The following is a 21,952-nucleotide window of genomic DNA, read 5'->3' on the forward strand; positions in this document are numbered from 1 at the left end:
CCCCCCCTCTCTCTCGCTACACTTTAGACTGATTCCTAATCTTATTGAGTTCAAATACAAATACAAGAGTACATATTACCTAAAATGTTTTGGCCCGACAGTGAGAGGTATCTTTGGTAAAATAATACAAATAATGAATACGTGAAGAAATGGATAAAAGTGTCACACAAGGACAGGACAGAGTGATTTCAAAATTTCATTTTATTTCAAAAGTTATAACCATTCTTCAACGCCAATACGCCTTTGACTCGGCACATGGCAACAGACGTCCCCGCTATATCTGCAACTACCCTGGCCATTCCTTTGTGAAACCATTTTGCATACTCCGTTCGCACGGGTTCAAACTTACCACAATCGTTTTGTGAATTCCGATTCCTTTCTTCAGATAGATTTCTCCTTTCTATTGGGTATACAATCGTTTTAAACATTCTTTTTCCTATTGGATGTACAGCTGTTTTACGAATTTGATACGCACTGAAACAATTATCATACAACCATTAATTGTTACACTCCTTGACCTTGTCATTGCCGGTTCTACATCCGGGTGGGTTCTACATCTGGATCGGTTCAACATCCGGGTCGGGTCTACATCCGGGTACTTCCTTGAGGCGTTACAGGTGCATCGTGTTACCACCATGCATGATAGATACAGCTAGATTCTCTCCGTTCAATTCATTTACCATGTTCTATATCATAAGTGCACTGTGAGTGTGAAAATATATACTTGTGTGTTATTTAAGTCAACCGAGGGGCTGTTACAACACATAGCAGGCTTTATTTTTGTTAAACGATGTTTTCCAACAACACTCATAAGACAGAAGAGTGAGTACACTCGAATCGCTATGTCTGTACAATTCTGTCCAACACCCCGTTGCACCTTTCCGTCTATCCAAAACTCGTGCATGGAACCCAGTGCATAATCATTTTACATATGTCCAATTGGCCATGTCTAAATATAATTTGTTTCTTACTTCCAATTGGTGCCGGATATCACAATGGACCAATGGGCATCGCAAGGGTGTCATAAATACAGGGTTACATCAGGCAGTAGTCATGATTCGTTTATTCAATGTTGTAGGACAATGATGGTGTATGCTATAGACATCCCATTTCCATACAAGGCAGACTCATGCTCTGTAGAACTGTCAATTATGTGGAAATACCCATCTACGGTTACAGTATAAAACAACATTTAATCGAAGAGGACGGTTGTTTTTTTAAATACCGTATGCTTTAGAGTCCGTTCTATCGGAAACTAACGTTACTAATTTTGTATAATGCACTATAGACTGATCATGAGACAAATCAAACCCGGGCGACCACTGCGTCAAGCATGTAAGGATTACGGAATAGCCCTTGGTGCATTTTTGTGATCAGGATTATGCAAGATATGGATGGACTATAATGATATTTGGTCTTGAAAAGATGAAATTACAAAACCCAATTATGATTTTGGCCGGGCTCTCTTGTTATTACAGCAGTACATTTTGTCTCAGATCTTCTGTCCTGGGCATGCTTTTTTTAATAATTGTTTAGTGGCTTGTACTGGACCTGCAGTGGTGTGTTTCTTTTTCTTATTTAAGAAAGGATCAAACGACAGATTTTTTAAAAGTGTGTAAATAGTATAGACAGAGACGTACACGATAAAATGCAAATTATGCAGAATATAGAAACAACTTTGAATCTTAATCAAGAAAAAGATTCTATCATACCGTCCTGTGGTCTTGATTTTGGAGTGACAGCTTCTGGGGCGAGGAAGAAGTGGTCCAGGCTTAGAAAAAGAAATGGGCCCCTGGGCAGCTAATTTTGGAGCTGCAGAGCGTTTGGGTGTCTCAGGAAAAGACATGATTTGCATGCTTTGGGGCATACAGTTTGGGCATCCCAATTAGGAAGGGGTGGGGTAGGCGAACACGATATGATAGACACACGGAAATACACATTATGCACATCTACTGTTCGTATTTCTGTTCTTAGCTACATCATGTTTGTACATGGTACATATACACCTCTCTGTGCCCAGAGCTACAACCCTATCAGTCGTACAGCTGTACAGAAGCGTCTAGCTCAAAGCAGGACAAACACAACAGTGCAGTAAACAGCCATTCCCAGAGCGGCAACTGGGTGGACAAGCGGCCCAGACACATCTGTACAAAACAGTCACCAAAATGGTGCGATGAAAATAGAGGTCTCCTATGGTTGTTATAGTATTGCTAGATGATAGACAGTGTAACACTATTAGTGCACACGACAAGCTTTCCAACCAACGGCGTGACTATCGACTTACCGATCAACTAATTAATCAATCACCACATCCACACGACACGTCTAGCAAAAGTTAAGGACTTGCTCCCGAAGTAAGACGTCAGTGGGACAGCACACCTCTTCAACTGACAGTTTGATGCAGTTCGGAGGCTTCCGGTTGGAAACGCCGGATTTTACACAATACGGAGGCTTCCGGTTACCTGTTGGATATGCCGGATCTACATAGTTCGGAGGCTTCCGGTTGAAAACGCCGGATTTTAAACAGTTCCGAGGCTTCCGGTTGGCATAACCGGATTTTCGGCCACCGTCTTGTGCTTGGGAGGTATGTCCATTCTGCGCATGCGCTCTGAAGTACGGGACGCCGATGACTTCAGACGATGTCGTCATCCGATATGAAGAGCGGCTGCAGAAACAATCCCAGAGTTCCAATCACGCAGACGGACAGGAAGAGCCACAGGCAGATGCGGTCGATCACCATGGCAACGTACTTCCAGTCCTCGTTCACCTGTAATGGTAGAAGTAATGCAGTTTACTAGTTGCTCGCTAGGCGTCAGCTCTGTTACACGTACATGAACGATGGACAGAGCACGTCGGCAGAACGTATACAGTAATGCGCCTGCGCAGAACCCTGGACTTTCGTGGTTTTCTTTGTATTTTTGGTCAACGTTGCATCAGAATTTTGCCTGTTGCAGACGATATCTTTTCCGACATGACATTTGGAAACTATAGACGGGATGTTAACCTTATATGCACAAATACGACCTTACATGAAAGGTTCTGCCGAAGTGCTACACTACATACACTACATTACGGATTTTGTGCAGGTACAGTACGTTTTGCCGACGTGGTAGGATGGACCAACTGCCGGTTCGGTGGACCTTACCAACGCTACTGAAGTCCTGTCTTTTCCCGACGCAACATTAACACACCAAAATGGTGCCAGAGACAAGGGAATTCGATGGAAGGCCTGTAGAACCCAGAATACGCAATAACGAAATAGAACTGACACAATTTAATTTGTTTGTCTGTTGTCATTGCACGTTTTACATTTACTGCTGCCAGCTTCTATTTGCTGTTAGGTTGATCCTGGATATCTGCCTGTGCTCGGGGAATGGCAGCACAGACAACATTCGATTCTCCCCTGCAGCCACAAATCCGTTCAACACAGTCTCATGGCCATGATTTTAGTCTGCTGTCACGATGAGCAGGATGGCGGCATTTCACGCCCGGGTTGCGCGCCTGACGTAAGCTGTTCTCCGGCAGCACGTTTAAAGCCTGCTGCTACAGGAAACTGCTAGTCGCAGGGACAACAGTGTGCTAATATATACAGGACGACCTTATTGTATTATGTTATAATCGCAAATTGTGTTTGATTCGATAAAGAAGCAGACAAAGGATATTTATTTTGGGGGATAATTGAATATAATAATAGATTTTCGTATAAGTAGCAAAACCTATAACCTTTTTCCTCTCCTGGAGCGGTGTCAGTGGAGGTTGGTTCAATACATTATTGTTTTCACGCGGCTTCTCATCATTCATTTTGAAAAGTTAATTGCCAAAAAGCTCCACCATTTCCCCAGACACACGCCAATGGCGACATGGTTAGCATGGCGGCGGCTGACAGAATTAGGTTCCGCCGTCAAACCCGTAAATACCTTCCGACTGAGATCATTAAGGTTTCACAGGAAAAACTGAACTTTCACTCTAGCATACATGTACATAATTTTATTATATGATATATGGTATGATGTACGTACATAATCGACATATGACACCCAAAGAGAAGGAAAATTAGGTATAGCTAAGTAGCACATTATAATTGTTAGGAATGTTTTAATACATCATTCATGCAGTTACAATCCAGGCACAGTCGCTGGAAATCCCATAGCCTGGATCGGTCTAATCGAATATGTTAAAATTGTCGATAGAAGATTGAAATGTCCCCTTTCTAAATCCCCGTTAGGACTATTGCCGTCTGATTGATATTCCTGGCACGGTGGTCTCCCGGGAAGTTCCACCTCACATCCAAATTAAGCACCACCTCGGCGTGCGCGCGCAGGCCCGACCCCGCCGCGATCGCAGCTGGGAGCTGTTCCCTGAACCGAGGCTGTTGGCATTTGGAAGGTCGCTGAGCGGCTGCTGACGGAATGAGAAGCCGGAATTACGCCGGTTTTCAGGCGGATCTTCCCGACAGGCGACAGTAAATCCATCTCGACTGAAGGGATGACTTTTCTCGCAAGACTTCATCCCAGCCAAACGCGCGCTGGTTGGTCTAATCTTTTCACAGGGGCGTTCACGCATCTTTGTCATGTCAGCCGAAGCACTTGGTTGCATCATTTTATATTAAGAAACACAAACTGAAGCTGATATGTATTACACTTGGCGACATAGTTTACTGAGGAAGAAACTTTGGGAGCAAAGTCAGTTTAAGAGTTTAGAGAAAATTAGACGCTATTCAATATGTTGTAACATCCGTCATCATTTTGACCCGAGTTAGCCGCGATGTACGTGTTATATGTGGCACGTCTACAATCACGGTATAGGTCCAAATATAAAACATACAGAACTTTAAAAATCTGATGAGCTCCACACACAATAACACATGTGAGAACTGTGGAACAGACTATACCTAGTGAGGTTGTCGCAGTTGGAGATAGACATTTTAAATGTGAAGTGCACATACATACAGCGTCCTGATTGCTAGGAATTAATACTGATTTCTAGGGACTTCTTCTGATGCTGATTCCACGCTGTGTCGCAGATGATATTTAATTTTGTATCATTGTAGTTCTACTGCAATACACTGTATCATGTATGATTGTCGAGCAATAAAATTCATTCATTCATTTATGACTTACCGCGTCATTGGCGTCCTGCATCTTGAAGTATTCCGCAATGAACTTGACGTTGCTGACCGCTCTTCTCATTTCCGGGGACAGCTGGAGGGAAATGTTCTCCGACAGAGTCTGACTCCCGGAAACGTCCGTGACCTTGAGCGCGTACTTCCGGCACTGTGTCTCGTACAACATGGCGTTCCTTTTCTTCATGTGCACCACGTCCACCGGGTCGCGCCCGAACACCTTCAGGTGTTTACAGCCCTTATCAGGATCCCCGTCCTCGTCGTCCATCTGGTCCAGCCGCTTCATGAACAAGAGTTTGGGCAGTTTTTCCAGGAAAAGTGTTCTAACCCAGGGCGGCATGGTGTGCGTGCTGGCCGACCGGTGGTGGACGTTCAGTATGTACACTGTGGTGACGATGGTGAAAGTCACGAAGATCATGGTGAACATGAGATATTTACCGATGAGCGGGATGTCCAGAGAAGTCGGCGGGATGATGTCTGCGATCAGCAGCAGGAACACAGTCAGGGCCAGCAGTACGGAGATGCTGAGTGTGATCTTCTCCCCACAGTCGGACGGCAGGTAGAACACCAGCACCGACAGGGACGTGATGAGGATACACGGGATGATCAGGTTGATCGTGTAGAAAAGAGGCTTTCTCTGGATGATGAAGTCGAACATGACGAACATCTCGGAGCCGCTGACCATCTTCCTATTCGGGGACCGCAGGATGTCCCACTCGCCGTTCTGTTTGAAGTCGTCCATGACCGCCTCGTTGTCGATGAGCTCGATGTTGACTTCGGAGGAGTCGTAGGTCCAGGAGCCGAACTTCATGGTGCAGTTCTGCCTGTCGAACGGGAAGTAGCGCACCTCGATGGAGCATGCGCTCTGGTAGATGGCAGGGGGCAGCCAGTACACCTGGCCTGTGTTGGCGATCAGAGCCTTGGTTTTCAGCTGGACGTCGTACTGCCCGTCCGCACTGTCGGCAGGAAATAAAACAACTGTGGTGAATCTTGCATGATTTGCGTCACAAAGTTACAAAACTGCGATGCTTCTGTAAAATAATCTGTTTTCTGTTTTCTCCCAAATGCTAACTCTCTAATCACCTGAAACCAGCATTGAGTGGCGCTGCTAACTTGTTAAACCAGGGCAGGTTTTTACCACTTGATCTCGGGAACCCAGATGTAAGAAAACCCGGATGTGAGGGAACTCGGATGTAAGAGAACTCGGATGTGAGGGAGCCCGGATGTAAGAGAACCCGGATGTGAGTGGCAATACGTACTTGTTAAAGAGCACCACGTCAGGTTTCCACGTGATCTCGGAAGGAACCCGGATGACCTCGATGTTGTCGTAGTCTTCGGGGTTCCAGACGAGGCGGTAGTCAATCCAGTCCTGTAGGGAAGCAAACAGTGCTATTGTGTCGTCTCCTGCTGTATTCTAACATGCTGCAGCGAGCAAAAGTCACTGAAGATTCATCGATTAGAATAGTACACAAATCAATGGCTCACAACTGGTCATTATTTTACCTAATGAATTATGTAAAATTAGAACGAAGATTGTATTACAATGCGTTGTATTGATGTATTTCATTGTGTTGTGTTGTGTTGTATTGTATAGGGAATCGTCAGGATCTGAACTGCGGTGGTCCTAGGAAGCGATTATTAATATCAGTCCATGTTAACTTAATGCGGTATAAATGCCTTCCAAGGATGCTAAACCCTCTTAGTGGCCTACAGATCCAGCTGCAGAACATGGACGACTGGAACACCATTCAACACACACCCTTCTGGTACACACGTGCTATACTTGCTGAACACGGCATGCCAGTCCGATCGTGCAACAGATGCAAAAGACCAATTTTGTTTTAGGCGAAATGTCTGCAGTTTTTCGTACCATAGGACCCATTTCGTTATTGCCTGTGTAAGGTTCCATTACCTTCTTACTCAGTTTACTAAGTTGGGTTGCAGATTTCAATCTTACTTTCATTGATATTTATCCAGTCAACATGGCAGGCAAAAATACCACCCGAATCAAGTTGATCTTACAATTACACTTACAGCACAGGTCAATAGATGTGGCAAGTATCAACAGTACTTTACTTGTGAAGTAAAGACAAACATAATGGTAGCTGTAACTGCCGCCGCTGCTCCCCATTATACAGACAAATGTCACAATAAGGGGCGCAAGGCTTCCGACAAGTCCGCCACTCAAATTACATGAGATATTCTCACAAGCCGGTTACACCGGCAGGACGGACCTGATAAGGGTACATTTTGTACTGGGCTTTAGCATGTGAACAGGCCTGGTGTAATGTGATGGGCAGGGAATCTTTTTGGTTGTTTGAATCATGACTAACACGGGAAAACACGTACATGTGACGCGCATCTTTACGCTGTGGCCAGGGCATAACTATAGTATGATTTTGATGCCTTTCTTATGCTATCTATTTAAAAAGTCCCTTACATTTTACATATACCTAATCGATATCCTATCGTTTAATCCACCATACAGCTCCCTGTATTGCCAGATCGAATGATAGATTAAGAGAAATGTACAGGCGCCTGTGTTGTCTTAACTTGTTTTGCTTGTCAAGATTTTTCCTCAGATATGAGTAATAAATCCACTCGGCCGCCTGCAGTTCGTGATTAAACTTGGCGAAGATCATGTCTGATTCTAAATTAACTCAATTACAGTCCCGGCAGCCAAACCTCCCGGAGTCTGTTTGCCCCACATCGCGCGCGCGTCAACAAGCTGAGCTGGCCGCCGGCCAACGTTACCCTGCAGCAGAGCATCAGCCCACCAACCCTGCTGCCGAACACTAGTCTGTAAACGGTTTTATCGGTGTGCTAACTTAACCAACCCGTTGTAGCTGAATACTGTAAGCATTTTATTAGTCTGCAGCTGCCAACCAACCCTGCAACCAAACACTGTAAACGTTACTTATCAATTGCCAACCCTGCAGCCGAACACTTTAAACGTTTTCCATCAGCGCTAGTCTGCCAACCCTGCAGCCGAACACATTGAGCATTTTTCATCAATGTGCCAACCAACTCAGCCGAACAATTTAGATATTTCTCATCAGTCTGCCAACCCTGCAGTACAACGCTTTAAACATTTTTCATCAGTCTGAAAACCCTGCAGCCGAACACCTTCTTAATAAACATTTTTCATCAGTTTGCCAACTAACCCTGCAGTTGAACACTTTGACCACATGATATTTCATCAGTTTGTCAACCAACCCTGCAGCCGAACAGTTTATTAATAAACATTTTTCATCAGTTTGCCAACGAACCCTGCAGTCGAACACTTAAAACATTTTCACCAGTTTGCCAACCAATCCTGCAGCCGGACAATTTAAACATTTTCATCAGTTTGCCAACCCAGCAACCTAACACCTAAAACATTTTAGTCAGTCTGCTTACTATTGAGGCAGCAAATTTATTGTTTTTTTCTTCATTCAGACACACAGTGATGAATACAAATAAAAGGACATGGACTAAGTGACTGCGAAATCAAGTTAGGCACAACTTAGATTCTCGCAGCCATTTTTACAATGGAAAAGAAGTCGTTTACAAGACATTTGAAAAACTATGGATAGCATGAGTCAAAGGATCCCATCCCAGAAGAGAAGGAAATCATAGCAGGACATAAAACAACTAGAAGCGTTTTGTTTCTGGGATGTAGTTTATTGCTTGCCATTGTTACAGGAAATAATGACTTTCGTAGCTTTGGCTCTTCTTAGCATAGCATCTAATAGCGTCTTTGCTGTTTGAACATCGTCGATTTGATTCCCAACTAATAGTTATTCTTCACTTGTTCCATCTGACTAATGTTGCTGCGTTGATAACACTAAGTCTGTACAGTCGAACTCTCATGTGGAACCTAAAATTGTATTTGGATAAATCAAACAGCTTGGAATGTACATCATCTGAGAATACTCTCCCAACAGAGGTTTAGGCTCCGGCTTATTCTTGACATTCATGGCAAATAGATACTGCCTCGCCAATTTGATACTGTCTAGCAGGAACCAAAATATGGGTATGAAGATTAGGAAGCATGAGTATTGCTCAGTGACGTTAGAATGTCTGTATGGACGGGATTGTTTCAAAAGCCAGTTTTCAGTTGTGTAACTTTTACCTTCAGTGCTGTAACTTGTATCTTGACGCTGGTAACTCATTGTTGTTTTTCTTTCAGCTGGTCTTGCTTTGGTGGAATTTGTGAGGTTATTCTTTTATGGAAGCCATTATGGTAGTAATTCCACACCTGGTTAGGTAAAGAAATTAACCCCGATATAAATAACTGGAACTCCTGCGGGCGCGGGGGGAGAGATGGATGGTTTCCACAGCTGCGCGCGCCGGAAGTGCTGATGTAATGGGCTCCACATCAGTAGGCACGAGTTAATTAACGTTTGCAACCAAACTGGCATGGGGAAACTGCTTATGCCGAGCTACGAACATAAACATATGCACATAGGTGCAGATGGCATGGGGAAACTGCTTATGCCGAGCTACGAACATGAACATATGCACATAGGTGCAGATGGCATGGGAAACTGCTTATGTCGAGTTACGTACATGCACATGGGTGCAGATGGCATGGCAGAAACTACTTAGTTACGTAGACGTAGGTGTAGATACCGTGGTAAATCTTGCTAATGCTATGTAGGTTACATAGATGTAGAAGCCATGGTGAATATTGCTGTCGCTATGTCAGTTACACAGTTATATACAATAGTCTTGATGCTATTTTTGTTACGTACATGTAGATGACATGGTATACAGTACCGCTGCTATATGTTAGTTATGAAGATATAGATGGCATATAGTAAATACTGCCGATGCTATGTTAGTTACATAGATGTAGATGGCACGGTGAGCGGTGTTGATGCCGAGATACAGAGAAGGGTTACAATGGAGGTACAGTAACAGCAAGCACGGCACACGGATGGGAACATTTCGAGACTTTATATCAATATCTGATCAACCTTCTCACGTCACGTTTGTCATGTTCAGTCTGTGAATCCAACTCCGTGATATTAGCGGGTTTGCAAAAAAAAAACTTAAATGTCATCTTAAGGTCGGCTTTCTTGATTTTGAATCCAATACCTTAATGTCAGGAGGTCTAATGTCGAAAGCAGAAAATGCAGTGTGTGACTTGCAAGTCAAATACGAATACATACATATCATAATTATCATATTATATCAGGTACACACACACACATAATACACACACACAAACACAAATGTACATGGAGGTATGTGTTTTTGTCTGTGTGTGCGTATGTGTCTGTGTGTCTATATGTGTGTGCGTGTTCCGTTCATTGACATATGTGGTCTCACCTGATTTAGCCATACATTTGTCTTCATCACTTGGTCCTTTTCATTCTGTGTACAAAATCACACGGAAAAACATAGTGAACATGTTATGTGTGATTCACGTGGCCTCTCAGTTGTATATTCTCCCTACAACGACATTCTAACATCACACAATATAATACTTCATTTTTGGTCAGGTCATTCTTTTACAACATAGGGAATATCCCCAACAGGACATGACTATGCATACGTCAAATGGGTGAATAGGTCATACAACCGGGTGAATTTGCGTTGATTATTAATCAATCTTGCAACTGGTACTAAATAGCCGTAAAACTTTTATCACTTATCCAGCAAGTCATATCCTCAAAAGGCTTTTTAAAGGGTTCCTGATGAAAGTAGTCTGCCCGTAAAGTGAAACTAAACCATTACGATTTTATATACCATTTAACGCACACATAAACGTACACGGTTCCACCCCCACAATATGTGCTACAGTCCACCAAACTGCCGTTTCTTTTCATGTTAACGTCTTCATGGCGCCTTCTATCACAAAGTGCCTAAGGTCTCCACTTCACATGTAAACAATAAAGAAATGTTTTATATCATGTGTTCATAACCAAGATGGATGATTCCATTACCCGTGAGGTGTTAAAACATGCAGCTGTGTAGCCACAAATAGGACTTGCACCTTTTATTACCGACCGCCATGCCTGGGGCCAGGTAAAATCGGAGTTCATTTGGGTGTATTTCACCATAACGCTTTGATGTACTGTGTCTGTCTATCACCATAGCGTGTCAGATTATGAGTTTTAGTGATGAAACATACTAAAGCTGCAATCAGTCCTTCATTCGAGTCCACTCTGCTTAATTTCTGTCTATTTAAAATTATCATTTGTCTGTCTCTTAACGCTACAATACAAAGTTCTTTGCCACATTTATTATATACTTGATTGATTTGTACTTGAAGATTGATTGATGTACATGTACGAGTACCGTATCCATTAGAAGTGCGGACTGAGAAGAGGTTTTCACCACTCTGAGAGAAATCCCCGAGGAGTGAGCTGGGCCCAGGTCAAGCTCCAGCTTCAGACATGAGAATGATTTGCATCTCTATTATAGACCGGTTCTGGGGATGATGTACGGTCTGGCGACACCTGCTACAGGTCTCCAGCAAGGACATGCACAGATCAATACTCCAGCCTGACCTCCGGGCTGGCATTGCTCCCTTCTTCCTGCCGAGGAATGGACAATTCAACTCCGCAGCCCTATAGGATCAACTCACCTCTCAACTCCGACTAAATTGAGCTACGTACATCGCTCCACACCCCCCACACCCCCCCAATTAAAACAAACAGTTCTTGTAGAACACACATATGCACCATCCATCCCACCCTTCCCAACACCCAACACACCCCCGGAACGGCCGGCTACAGGTATCAGCTCGGAAACATGCACTGTGTGCACACATTAAGTTGCAATCGAGGTCAGTGACCTACAAAAACCCCGGTTATCAAACAAGTCTGCACTGGTTCTACGGTCTATTCAATTGTGTGGGCGGACGGTGGCGTAGTTTCAGAGGTGTTATGTAATTAATCACTATCACAAAACACAGACATATTTTGCATTTGACTTTTAAGTGATAAAGCGGGAATAATCAGAATCATGAATGTAATATCACCAGTGGAGCATGCACATAACGACCAAGTTGCTCGCTCACGTGACGAGTTGGAGCCAGTACGCTGGTAACGACAGGCTGTGCGTGTCAGCGATAACACATATCCGCAGATCCTGTTAAAGTTACAGTGGCTATTTCAGTTTTGCCGATACTGGATGAAGGTGACATTGAGGTTTAGTCTATTTTCGACCTTTGAAAACTCTTAATCGATGCTTGTCCCATCAGATAACCTCCTGCGCAGACAGGCATGTCGACATCACTTATGCACAAGAGAATTTGCTGCCGTTTCTCGATGAGTGTTGCAACATTTTCAGTCATGGCGTTTGTTATCCTTTTTCATACAGCTCTGTGGCATCCTTAGTCATGACGCTTGCTTATTGTTTATCATAGAGCTCTACAGTCTCATGAATGACATAATGTTAATGTATGATGTAGCATGTTTACTTTACATTGGTTCAATACATTTCCGATCCATATATTGGTTATCAGGCAATAACTGTGGAGATATTTTTTGTCTCATGTAAAGTGCTGTAAGTCAACAGTAGCCCAATACAAATCGTTTTTATTACTTAGAAATCATTAAACGGCATTTGAGCCGATTGTGTAGAAGAACATTCAAGGAATGTAAATAGGGCACTGTCTCGTCCAGGAATATGAATACGTCACTGTCCCCTTCGGGAATATGAATAGGGCCCTGCCCAGCCCGGGAATATCAACAGAATTCTGCCATATCGACAGTTTTAGGCCGGACGATCAATAGCCTTAACTGGGATCAAGGTCACAGTCAAGCAACAAATTGAATTATCTGCAGTGAAAGCTCGCAGTTTTCCATAATTGGTTTGATTCTGGAATACAATGTCAGGCAAGACAGACCGTGGCTCGTGGGCCATTAAGAAGAGACGTTACGACCACTATCTCTCCATGATTTATCTCTCACGTTGACTGAAGACAGCGTTTCCCTGATAGTTCTTCCTCGTTAACTCCAGTGATGAAGCCGTGCGTCTATAGTTACACCGCTGTTGTAGTGAATGGTGGAGAAAATTTTCCATTTGTTAGGGCGTCCTGAGAACTGGCACTGAGGAAACCGTGGCAAATTACGTACAAGGATCTGATTGCTTTCTGCGATTCAATGATCATCGAGGCAATCAAACCGTCCGAACGGAAACCGCAGGACCATCTTGGAGATGACTCATCCTGCTTGGGGGGGGGGGGTGATGTCAGTGCAGGTAAAGGTGCAGTCATCTGAGTCAAGGGCATCTGCCGATGAACTCCCTAATTCAGATTTTGAGTTACTTGCGAAATTATAAGACGTCGTCGACCTCCATTTATGCGAGGCCACCGGAACAATAAAGCCTACTTTCTGTCGGATCAACTAGCTATGCCCACCCACGGCGCTGTCACCACCCTGCGTTACACAGCAACACACTGCCTGAGAATTAAACTTCACTCTAGGCGGTGATGTGTGGATGGTAACGAGTTATATTCTACATATGTTTGCCGAACGGGTACGCCTCGCTATTGGGGTCAATTAAGGTCAAAAGAGTTGTGAATGAAATTCATAACTGCACCTTGGCAACAATGCATTAATATTAAATGATTATATCATTGCTACTAGACACTAGTAGACAGTTAACCACAGATGTACATGAACAATTCGCAGTAATTTAATAAGTTGACTCACTGTTGGATGAAGGCATTTCACCTTCCTTTTAGTAGAAATTAGTCTAAAATACATACCGCAGCAACGTACTGTGGACGGTCCTGGTCTTCCTTTGGAGACACTTGCAGTTATAATAATTAAGTTGCCTATTTCGATTGCGTACTTATTGTGGTGTCAGGGCATTTTGTAACAGTTTCCCAGGAATGATTAAGTCGACAGGAAATGACGTTTGACCTACCACGCTGATGAGCTGTGAGATGCTGAGGCGGAAGTTGACGGTGACGACCTCGTTGACGGTGCGAGCGGGCCGGATGAGCGGGTTGTAGCGGGACGTGTTGAACAGCATGGCGACTAGCCTCTCCTCGGACTCAGCGGCACGTCCGGCTAGGGGAGAATACACATGGGATGTTAGAGGTGTACCTGTAAGGGCTGGGGTGGGGGTCTACTGAAACAGGGCCAAGAATGGCGGCAGGCAGTCCGTGTGACATTTGGGACTGCACTGAATACATAGATCATCTAAATCGTGTTATATATGGGACACACTGTCCTTATTCTACAGTTGTCTGTGATATCTTGTCGTAAAGGGGACAGCCAATTGTGGATGTTGTGGTTGTTCTTTAATTTTTACGGGGGAAAAGGCACATTGGGCCTGTCGATTGTAGTCAGTATTCGCGCGATCCCGTAGTCTCTGTATGTTTCTACAAGACTTAGTATAGTTAGTAAGTCTACAAGTATAGGCACGTTCTGAGTTAATGAAATCAATATTCTCTAGTTGGTTACGTTGTACTTGAAGTCCTGGTTATCTCAGTTCTTCGGTATGCACGCAAACTGGTCGGACGTAGGCGGTGATGAAGTATGTTACATCACTGTTGTTGTTTGAGTTCATTAACCTTGAATCTCTACCCCCTCCGGCAGCTTCCAGTTTTAGGTCGTTCAGAGCCAATTTCCATGATTGAAAGCGATTCGTATCCACCGGTCCCGGCGGGTGGAAGTAGAGAGGAGGCAACAGCCAACAGCAATTGAACTGCCATCCGTCCAGCCGCAGAAACCGATAATTCTATTAAGTAAGTGGAGTGGCCTCCAGGGGACTCCAGCCGCCCAGCCGTGCCAATTAACCCACCGTGCCCTCCACCGGGCCGTTACAATACACAAATCCATTCCCATGGACGGCATCAACACGTGTGTCCAGGAATTCTCCATTCCCGGAACGGCAGATCCGCCGTCAGCCTCAGCACGTCAGGTGTCGAGCGACTCTCCATTCCCGGAATAGCAGCTCTACTGTCAGCCTTAGCACGTTACCTGTCATCTAGCATCTCTCCATTCCCGGGATAGTAGGTCTGTTGCATACCTCAACACGTTACCTGTCCAACAACTGTCCATTCCCGAAACAGTCGACCTTAGCACATCTTTTCGTCCTCGGAATATGTGAAAATTTCACTATTCCTGGCCTTCAAGTTCATTTTGGTTTTGGTTCTGTAAATGTTAGCAAATTGTCCTCTAATGTAGTACGTATTTACAATCAGGGACAATTGATGGAGGTTTCTGCCATATTTGAAGCTTTGTGGACGTTCCAAACTTGCGATATTAGTATCAGTCCAATATCTCCAAATGACACGACCAGGTCTTAACTCACCTATTAAAGTAGACCTAGCAGGACCGGCCTCTGTGCAGTCCTCATATACGCATATACGGCAATTCACCATCCTCGAAATTGCGATGATCAATATACACTCTATCCAGGGCCATATACGCAATATCCTGGGCCATATACGCAATATCCTTCACCATGTATGCACTATCCAGGGCTGTGTACGCAATATTATTGGCCATGGATCTGTCCAAAGCCATGTAGGTAATATCTAGGGCAATATGAACATCCTTGAGAGCTATCAAGTGCTATATATGGTCTATCAAAAGCCATAGACGCTCAACCCAACGCCATGTATACTCTATCCAGCGCTATATACGCTCTAAGGGCCACATGCTCACATATCTAAAAATCGCACTATCTATCTATGGCCGCATACGCAATATCCAGAGCCATGTACGGAAAAAAATATTCTTGGCCAAGTACAACTAGTCCCGACCTGGAAAGCACAGAAAATAACGCGCTCCCAAATTGAATCGCTCATCGGGTCAGTGGAGGCCGCATTGAAAAGGCCATGATCCGCCTCGCCGCGATGAATAGAATTTCCCCGGAGGTTCATAATCGAAAGCGATGAGATGCACAAGTGTGATGGATGCGCCGCTCTAAGGGGGGTTCAGGGGGCGTTGTGTCAACCTCCAAGCAGATGTTGGGAGGAAGTTTTGATCGGCAGTCAAGCTTCAAGAACCCACCGTACCCCTTCTGACGATTAGCCTACCCTCAGAAATTTGGTGCATGTCCTGCGAGGTGTTGCGCAAGTGCTGCCCTGCACTCCCTGACCTGTTACTATGTGTTACTACTTGTTCCAGGAGCATCTATCAAAGCCTTTGCCTCAGCCTCCAGACACGGCCTAATGGACTGGAGGTTAGCCGCCGTTGTAGGGTAAATATCTGTGACGTATTGCATCCATTTACCCGTTCATACAGTTTAAGTTAACTCGGGCGCTGGAACAAATAGGTGTAAGCCTATACTGAATTATAAAACGATATATGCCAGTGGTAAAGCTTCCTTTAAACCCATGTGTCAGTCCGTGGCCATATTTCAGACGAGCATGCCGTACAAACAGATTATCATCCCAACCAGTCCGCTGATTATCACAGTCAGCCCGGTACAAGCGTGAAGGGCACAGGCACGCACAGTGGAGATATGCGTCATTGTATTCAAAATAACGCGGTACATGTAGATATTCAGGTGAGCGCACAAGGATTTGATCATGGTGTCTGCAGATCTACAAATCTACAGATTTCTGTGCGTATAAATACATCAGCTGCACACGACACAGACGAACAAATGATGGTAACGCAGCCCCCCTGTCCGTAAAATTTAGTTCAACCCCTTCAGTGACACCCCTTCAGTGACACCCCCTCCAGTTCCACACCTTCAATTCCACCCCCACCCCCCGGTCCGCAGCGGTCTGTCAGTGACTCCCTCTACAGCAGCATTGCAATGTCAAAACATAGGCGCATGCTGGAAGTGAAAGGCACAACTGATAAGAATTAACGAAAACGTTTTGGGAATGTATTTGATGACATGAGTTTGTGTTCAGAAGAGTTCCTTATTTCAATATTCAGCCTAATTCCCGCTGCTTATCGCTACTGGCACGGCACAAACCTGCAGTAAACCTGGGTAGACAGGCGGCGGGCCCGGGGGAATTATGACTGAACGGTGTCAGCCGGGGGAGACGCGCAGAAACATACATGAAACGTGTCTGGCCTCTTAAGTGGCTATCCGTAAGTGTGAATTTATCTATCTTAGGTGGGATCTTCAATCTACGACTGGCAACATGTCTAGTTGAACTTTAATTCCAATGGCTCTTTTGCTTCCCTTTGATGGTGTCTTCTCTTGCGATAACCTGAGCGATTGTTTTTCTGTATAATGAATGAAAAGTTAACGTTTTATTGGGAACATGTCATAAATGTTTCATGTACGACCTTACAATGGAAACTTTGCAGACCTCTTTATCCATGAGACATGTTTTGCAACGGCTAGATGTGATTGCGAATGAATTGCTCCTTTGCAAGACAAATTCAAAGGAATGAGCAAAACGACGGACTCCTACTTTTCTGTTACTGAAGTGCATTGAGATGCCCAGGAGGTGAGGTTGTATTCTTGTAAAGCAAACAGATGGCATCAAGCAGAACCTCTTAATTCGTGTTTTGCACTCTTTTTCAAATATTAACTAAATAAATTTGCTATATAACCAGATCTGAACATATTACTAGTATCTTCTTAGCTTCAGACTATATGTCAAGTTTTGGTACGAGTAACGGCTCTAGTGACACATTCGGTCCCGCATTACTACACAGCTCTGTGTTGGAGTCCTGACGTGTCCGGCTTGACGTTAGTCTCATCGCCACGCGTTTCATTGCTGAGCTGGGCGGATTGACGACCGGTCCGAGCATGGTGCTTAAGTTATTTGAAAATCAGATGGGAACACGAATTTTAAAGACTTGGTGTAAAACGAAACGAAAAACACGCTGGTTAGCTGGAACAAACACGCTGGTTACACCTAATATGCTACTCGTAATTATTAGTCATCCTACATGCACGTCCTCCGTACTCAACTGAGGCCTCAATTATTTTTCGTCATAACATCGCAAAAATGACCTAATTAAAGATACGTCTGGGGAAACGGCCTCAAGGATTCAGTAGCCTGGAAATACAGGCGTGACGACCTCCGGACAAGGATTCGGTAGTCTGAAAATGCAGGCATAACGACCTCGGGACCAGACTGGAATGCCATCCTGACGCCCTCGGGATGAGTCCCGTGCAGAAGATATGGAAAATTGGAAAACCGCTAAGTAATATTTCCCTTTCATGTACAGGGGAGGGGTGGAGAATGTAGTGTGTGACTGTAGAACTATAAATAATAGATACGTACAGAACGCTGTAGGTTTCAGTCCTCTGTAGTTAACCGGTTTTACCTCCGGTACCGACGAACACGAGACCGAGTAGCTATAATGTCACCTTGTAGGAGGGCAGCACACTGCATAATACATACATACATCCACGGAGCTTCCGACGGGGGAGTGATATATTACATGAAAAATTTAAAATCTTTACATCTCTGTACAACATGTCCTATATATGTCTCATGCATAAATCAGCCCGTGGCGGTCGTTTATATCAACAACTCCTACCAGCTTGCTATTGAAGTATAGTCTGTTTTTAACTGCACTATGGAGCAGTCGGCCTAGTAAAGGATACATTGATTCTGTTCCCGACTCCTCGCAGATCCTATTCTGGAAATCTTCATAAATAAATAAATAGCGGTCTGTAAGGGTTCAAACCGAAGCAGTGTGTTTTAGACACTGCTTCGGTCTAAAAACGTACGCCTGGGCCTGCATACGTCCTCCAAAGACGTGTGGAAGTAGTGTGGCAACTGTGACCAACATCGGGCCAGAAGTTTTGAGTGGACAAAGAATAGAGCAGTATTGAATAATCACGGCCCAGAGGGCCAAATGCAACATATGACAAGTCCGGCCTTACAACATAGAGAAGTAAACGGTAAACAGACATTTATTTGTATCTGAGCAGAGAACGAACAATTTTGTCAATTCTCAGTGTACAATAGCCACAAATTGCTTTTTGTATTGAATACATGTGAATACAATGCAAGCTTCCATGTAATCGGTTGGGCGGATAGGCACTAATCATACGACAGAATCCATTGTATATCCCACAGTGGCTGGTTCATATTGGTCACAACTAGCTGTTCATTCAGCCTAGTTACAACTAGCGATTCATTCAGCCTAGTCACAACTAGCAGTTCATTCAGCCTAGTCACAACTAGCGATTCATTAAACCTAGTCACAACTAGCGGTTCATTCAGCCTAGTCACAACTAGCGATTCATTCAGCCTAGTCACAACTAGCAGTTCATTCAGCCTAGTCACAACTAGCGATTCATTCAGCCTAGTCACAACTAGCAGTTCATTCAGCTTAATCAAAACAAGCGGCCCATTCTGCCTAATCACTACTAGTGGCTCATTTAGCGAGGGAGCATAAAAACCCTCCTCGATTCACAACTAGTGAGTCATTCATGACTCGCGAGCTGATGGACAATAGAACTATCAAACCACGCTAAGAGAGGAGCAGCCATTCCACTGTTTCCCGACTTATGACGTGTCCAAATGTCGAGTAAAATGACAGTTGATAACAATGACACTGATACGTGTGCCGGTAGGGAGAGAAGAAACCCAAAATAAATGAATTGGAATTCCGAAAATTCAGAAAACGGCCGAACCCCAAATTTACTGCGTTGGTCAAAAGATAAAGAACCGGAAAAAGTCAAGATGCGTGAGTTGGGAGGCAGACGATCTACCTGTTCAGATTAACAACTTTAAGGGACTATTCCCACGTTTATTCTATACATCATATTTGAAAATTAAAGTGTAAAACCGCTTGACTGACAACCAGCCTATTTGTTGTTCAGCATGTTTCCGCTGATCCAAATTTAACGCCACTCAGAAGTCACAAAGTGGCTCTGTTTCCCTGGATTGATAGGAAGATGAACTATGAGATGAGTGGACCTATCTTCAAGCAGAGCTTCTATCGGAGGCTAGTGTTAATTAGGGTTTTACAAATGTTAACCGAGATGGGGAACAAACTCACCTTTCACAAGAGCTGCAATCAGGACGGACAAGAGCCAGGACCGGTAAGCAGCCATCCTGGGCAACGTTTCGTCATCGTCAGCTAGCCTGGATCCGGGCTGGCCCGACCAGAAGTTGCAGATTCTGCTAGGCTAACGAGTAGGAAGGATACACTTGTGCACACACGCAGTTATAAATGTGGAGTTCCGTGTCCGTAGGTCAGAATTCCTCAGGCCCGGACGGTTTTCGGACGGCCAAGTTTGTTGCGTTCGCTTGGAGACTTCAAGAGTTGTCTCAGCCGGAGATTCGGTCGTGATTTTTATGTTTTGACGTTTAGCTTTCAACCGTGAGGATAACGCCAGTCAGAAATGTTGCCGGATCGCGATACAGCCCGGATACCCAGTTGTTTTCCACTGGTCCTGCGGCCCGTCCCTGTTACAGAGAGTGTTTTCGATCAGTCGGGATGCCCTACAAATTCCCACCGCTTGTTTTCCGCAGTGCTCCCGAAGCCACCTGAGGTCCGTCCTGCCCGCGGCGCGTCCTACAATATCTGGGGCTGCGCGAGAAATCCTGGGGTGGGACGGTCAACTGGTGCGCACAGGGGTGACCTTCCCGAAACCTGCCTTTCAGCAGGGTTTATACAACAAACAGCCCTGCCCTGCCTCCCCCGTGACGGTGAAGTATCTGGTCCAGCGCTCACAGGTGAGGAGGTAGGTAGCGGCGGTTACTAAACAATCCTAACGCGACTGCGAGTTTTCCGAGAACGTTCTTCACCGCGATCCTCAACAGGCTGCCAGCGCGTTAGCAGTACCAGAGCGGCAGCCTGCTCTTCAATTAAAGCGGCTGGCGCGGCTCCGCGCGGATGCAAATTTCCCCATCCAATCAATGTTTCCGCGGCCCGGATATCATTCATTACGGGGAGCGCGCGGGTGGAGAAGAATGGAAATTTATGCCGGATTTGTCCGCTACATTGTCCGCCAATGGATCCGATAACAAAGGTCTTCCCCACACATCATACAAACGCACTTACCAGCAGAATGCCGTCGATTTACGCTGAGGATTCCACTTCAAATGGCAGAAATTGCGGGGAACTTGTGGAGCTCAGTAGCTTCTACTTAACTATAAAAAAATTCCTCTCATCGGTCCGTCTTCATTCCCTTTGACAGGTGAGAAATAGATGCGATACAGATGCACCCGCCATAATGACGCGTTAGTCCTTTTCAATCATGTTTTCACCCCCTGACCGGTGCTAGGGCGGGCTGCTGAAGCGGCGCGGTGGACACAAACTATGAGGCAGAAGAAACACGCAGTTGAGACGAAACCTGGTGCGGAAACACGATATGGAAGACGGGGAGGGGCGTGTAGCATTACTAGAGATAAACATTAGGGCGGAGAAACAAATATGGTCCCTCAGAGGTTCCTGTGTAGTTAAATTTACCACATACGCTCTGAGACTCTACGACGGTGAATCAAGTTTAAAGGCAGGATTTCAGACAGGAAACGATGCCCAGTGTAGGTGGTGCCATGTGCTCCTAACACGTGCTCCTAACTGCACCACTCCACGGTGACAACAGCGAAACGGACGCTCACGCTGTCATTGAGCCGGTCTTTTAGTCCTACCTGACGATATTGAATGTACTTTAACAGTGACAGGTTCACACTGTGACGTTACGTTGTAACAACGACACCTGTGTGCACTGATGCGGTACGTTGTAACAGCGACAGGTGTGCACTATGTTGGTACATTGTAACAGCGACAGGTGTATACTGAGGCGGTACGTTGAAACAGCGACAGCTATACACTATGTTAGTACGTTATAACAGCGACAGGTGTGTACTGGGGAGGTATGTTGTAACAACAGGTGCGCACTACATGTAGGTCTGTACGTTGTAAAAGGGAGAGGTGTGGTGTGTAGTACACGGGGGCGGTGTGTTGAAACAGTGACAGGTGTGCAGTATGGCGG

The 21,952-nt window shown here is 44.9% G+C and overlaps 1 protein-coding gene across 1 annotated transcript; it reads right to left on the reverse strand.

The window, feature by feature from the left end:
* Nucleotides 1-399: 399 nt before the first annotated feature.
* Nucleotides 400-20,800, reverse strand: LOC109476979 (neuronal acetylcholine receptor subunit beta-4-like). The gene is made up of 6 exons (XM_019777996.1): nt 20,011-20,800; nt 13,991-14,136; nt 10,439-10,483; nt 6,382-6,491; nt 5,121-6,078; nt 400-2,767 (listed from the first exon to the last, which is right to left on the reverse strand). Exons 1-6 carry the CDS (start codon nt 20,063-20,065, stop codon nt 2,633-2,635), a joined length of 1,449 nt encoding a protein of 482 aa, XP_019633555.1. The 5' UTR covers nt 20,066-20,800; the 3' UTR covers nt 400-2,632.
* Between the last annotated feature and the right edge of the window lie 1,152 nt (nt 20,801-21,952).

The sequence above is a fragment of the Branchiostoma belcheri genome, unplaced genomic scaffold (assembly GCF_001625305.1).
Source record: "Branchiostoma belcheri isolate BF01 breed outbred unplaced genomic scaffold, Haploidv18h27 scaffold104, whole genome shotgun sequence".
NCBI lineage: Eukaryota > Metazoa > Chordata > Leptocardii > Amphioxiformes > Branchiostomatidae > Branchiostoma > Branchiostoma belcheri.

Bases quoted from the DNA above. Each gene is read 5' to 3' on its own strand.
- LOC109476979 (XM_019777996.1), bottom strand. From the start codon at position 20,065: ATGGCTGCTTACCGGTCCTGGCTCTTGTCCGTCCTGATTGCAGCTCTT. The intron at 10,484-13,990 runs GTAGGTCAAACG...TTTTGTACACAG, and splicing joins TCTCACAGCTCATCAGCGTG to AATGAAAAGGACCAAGTGAT. The intron at 2,768-5,120 runs GTAAGTCATAAA...CTACCATTACAG, and splicing joins TGCAGGACGCCAATGACGCG to GTGAACGAGGACTGGAAGTA.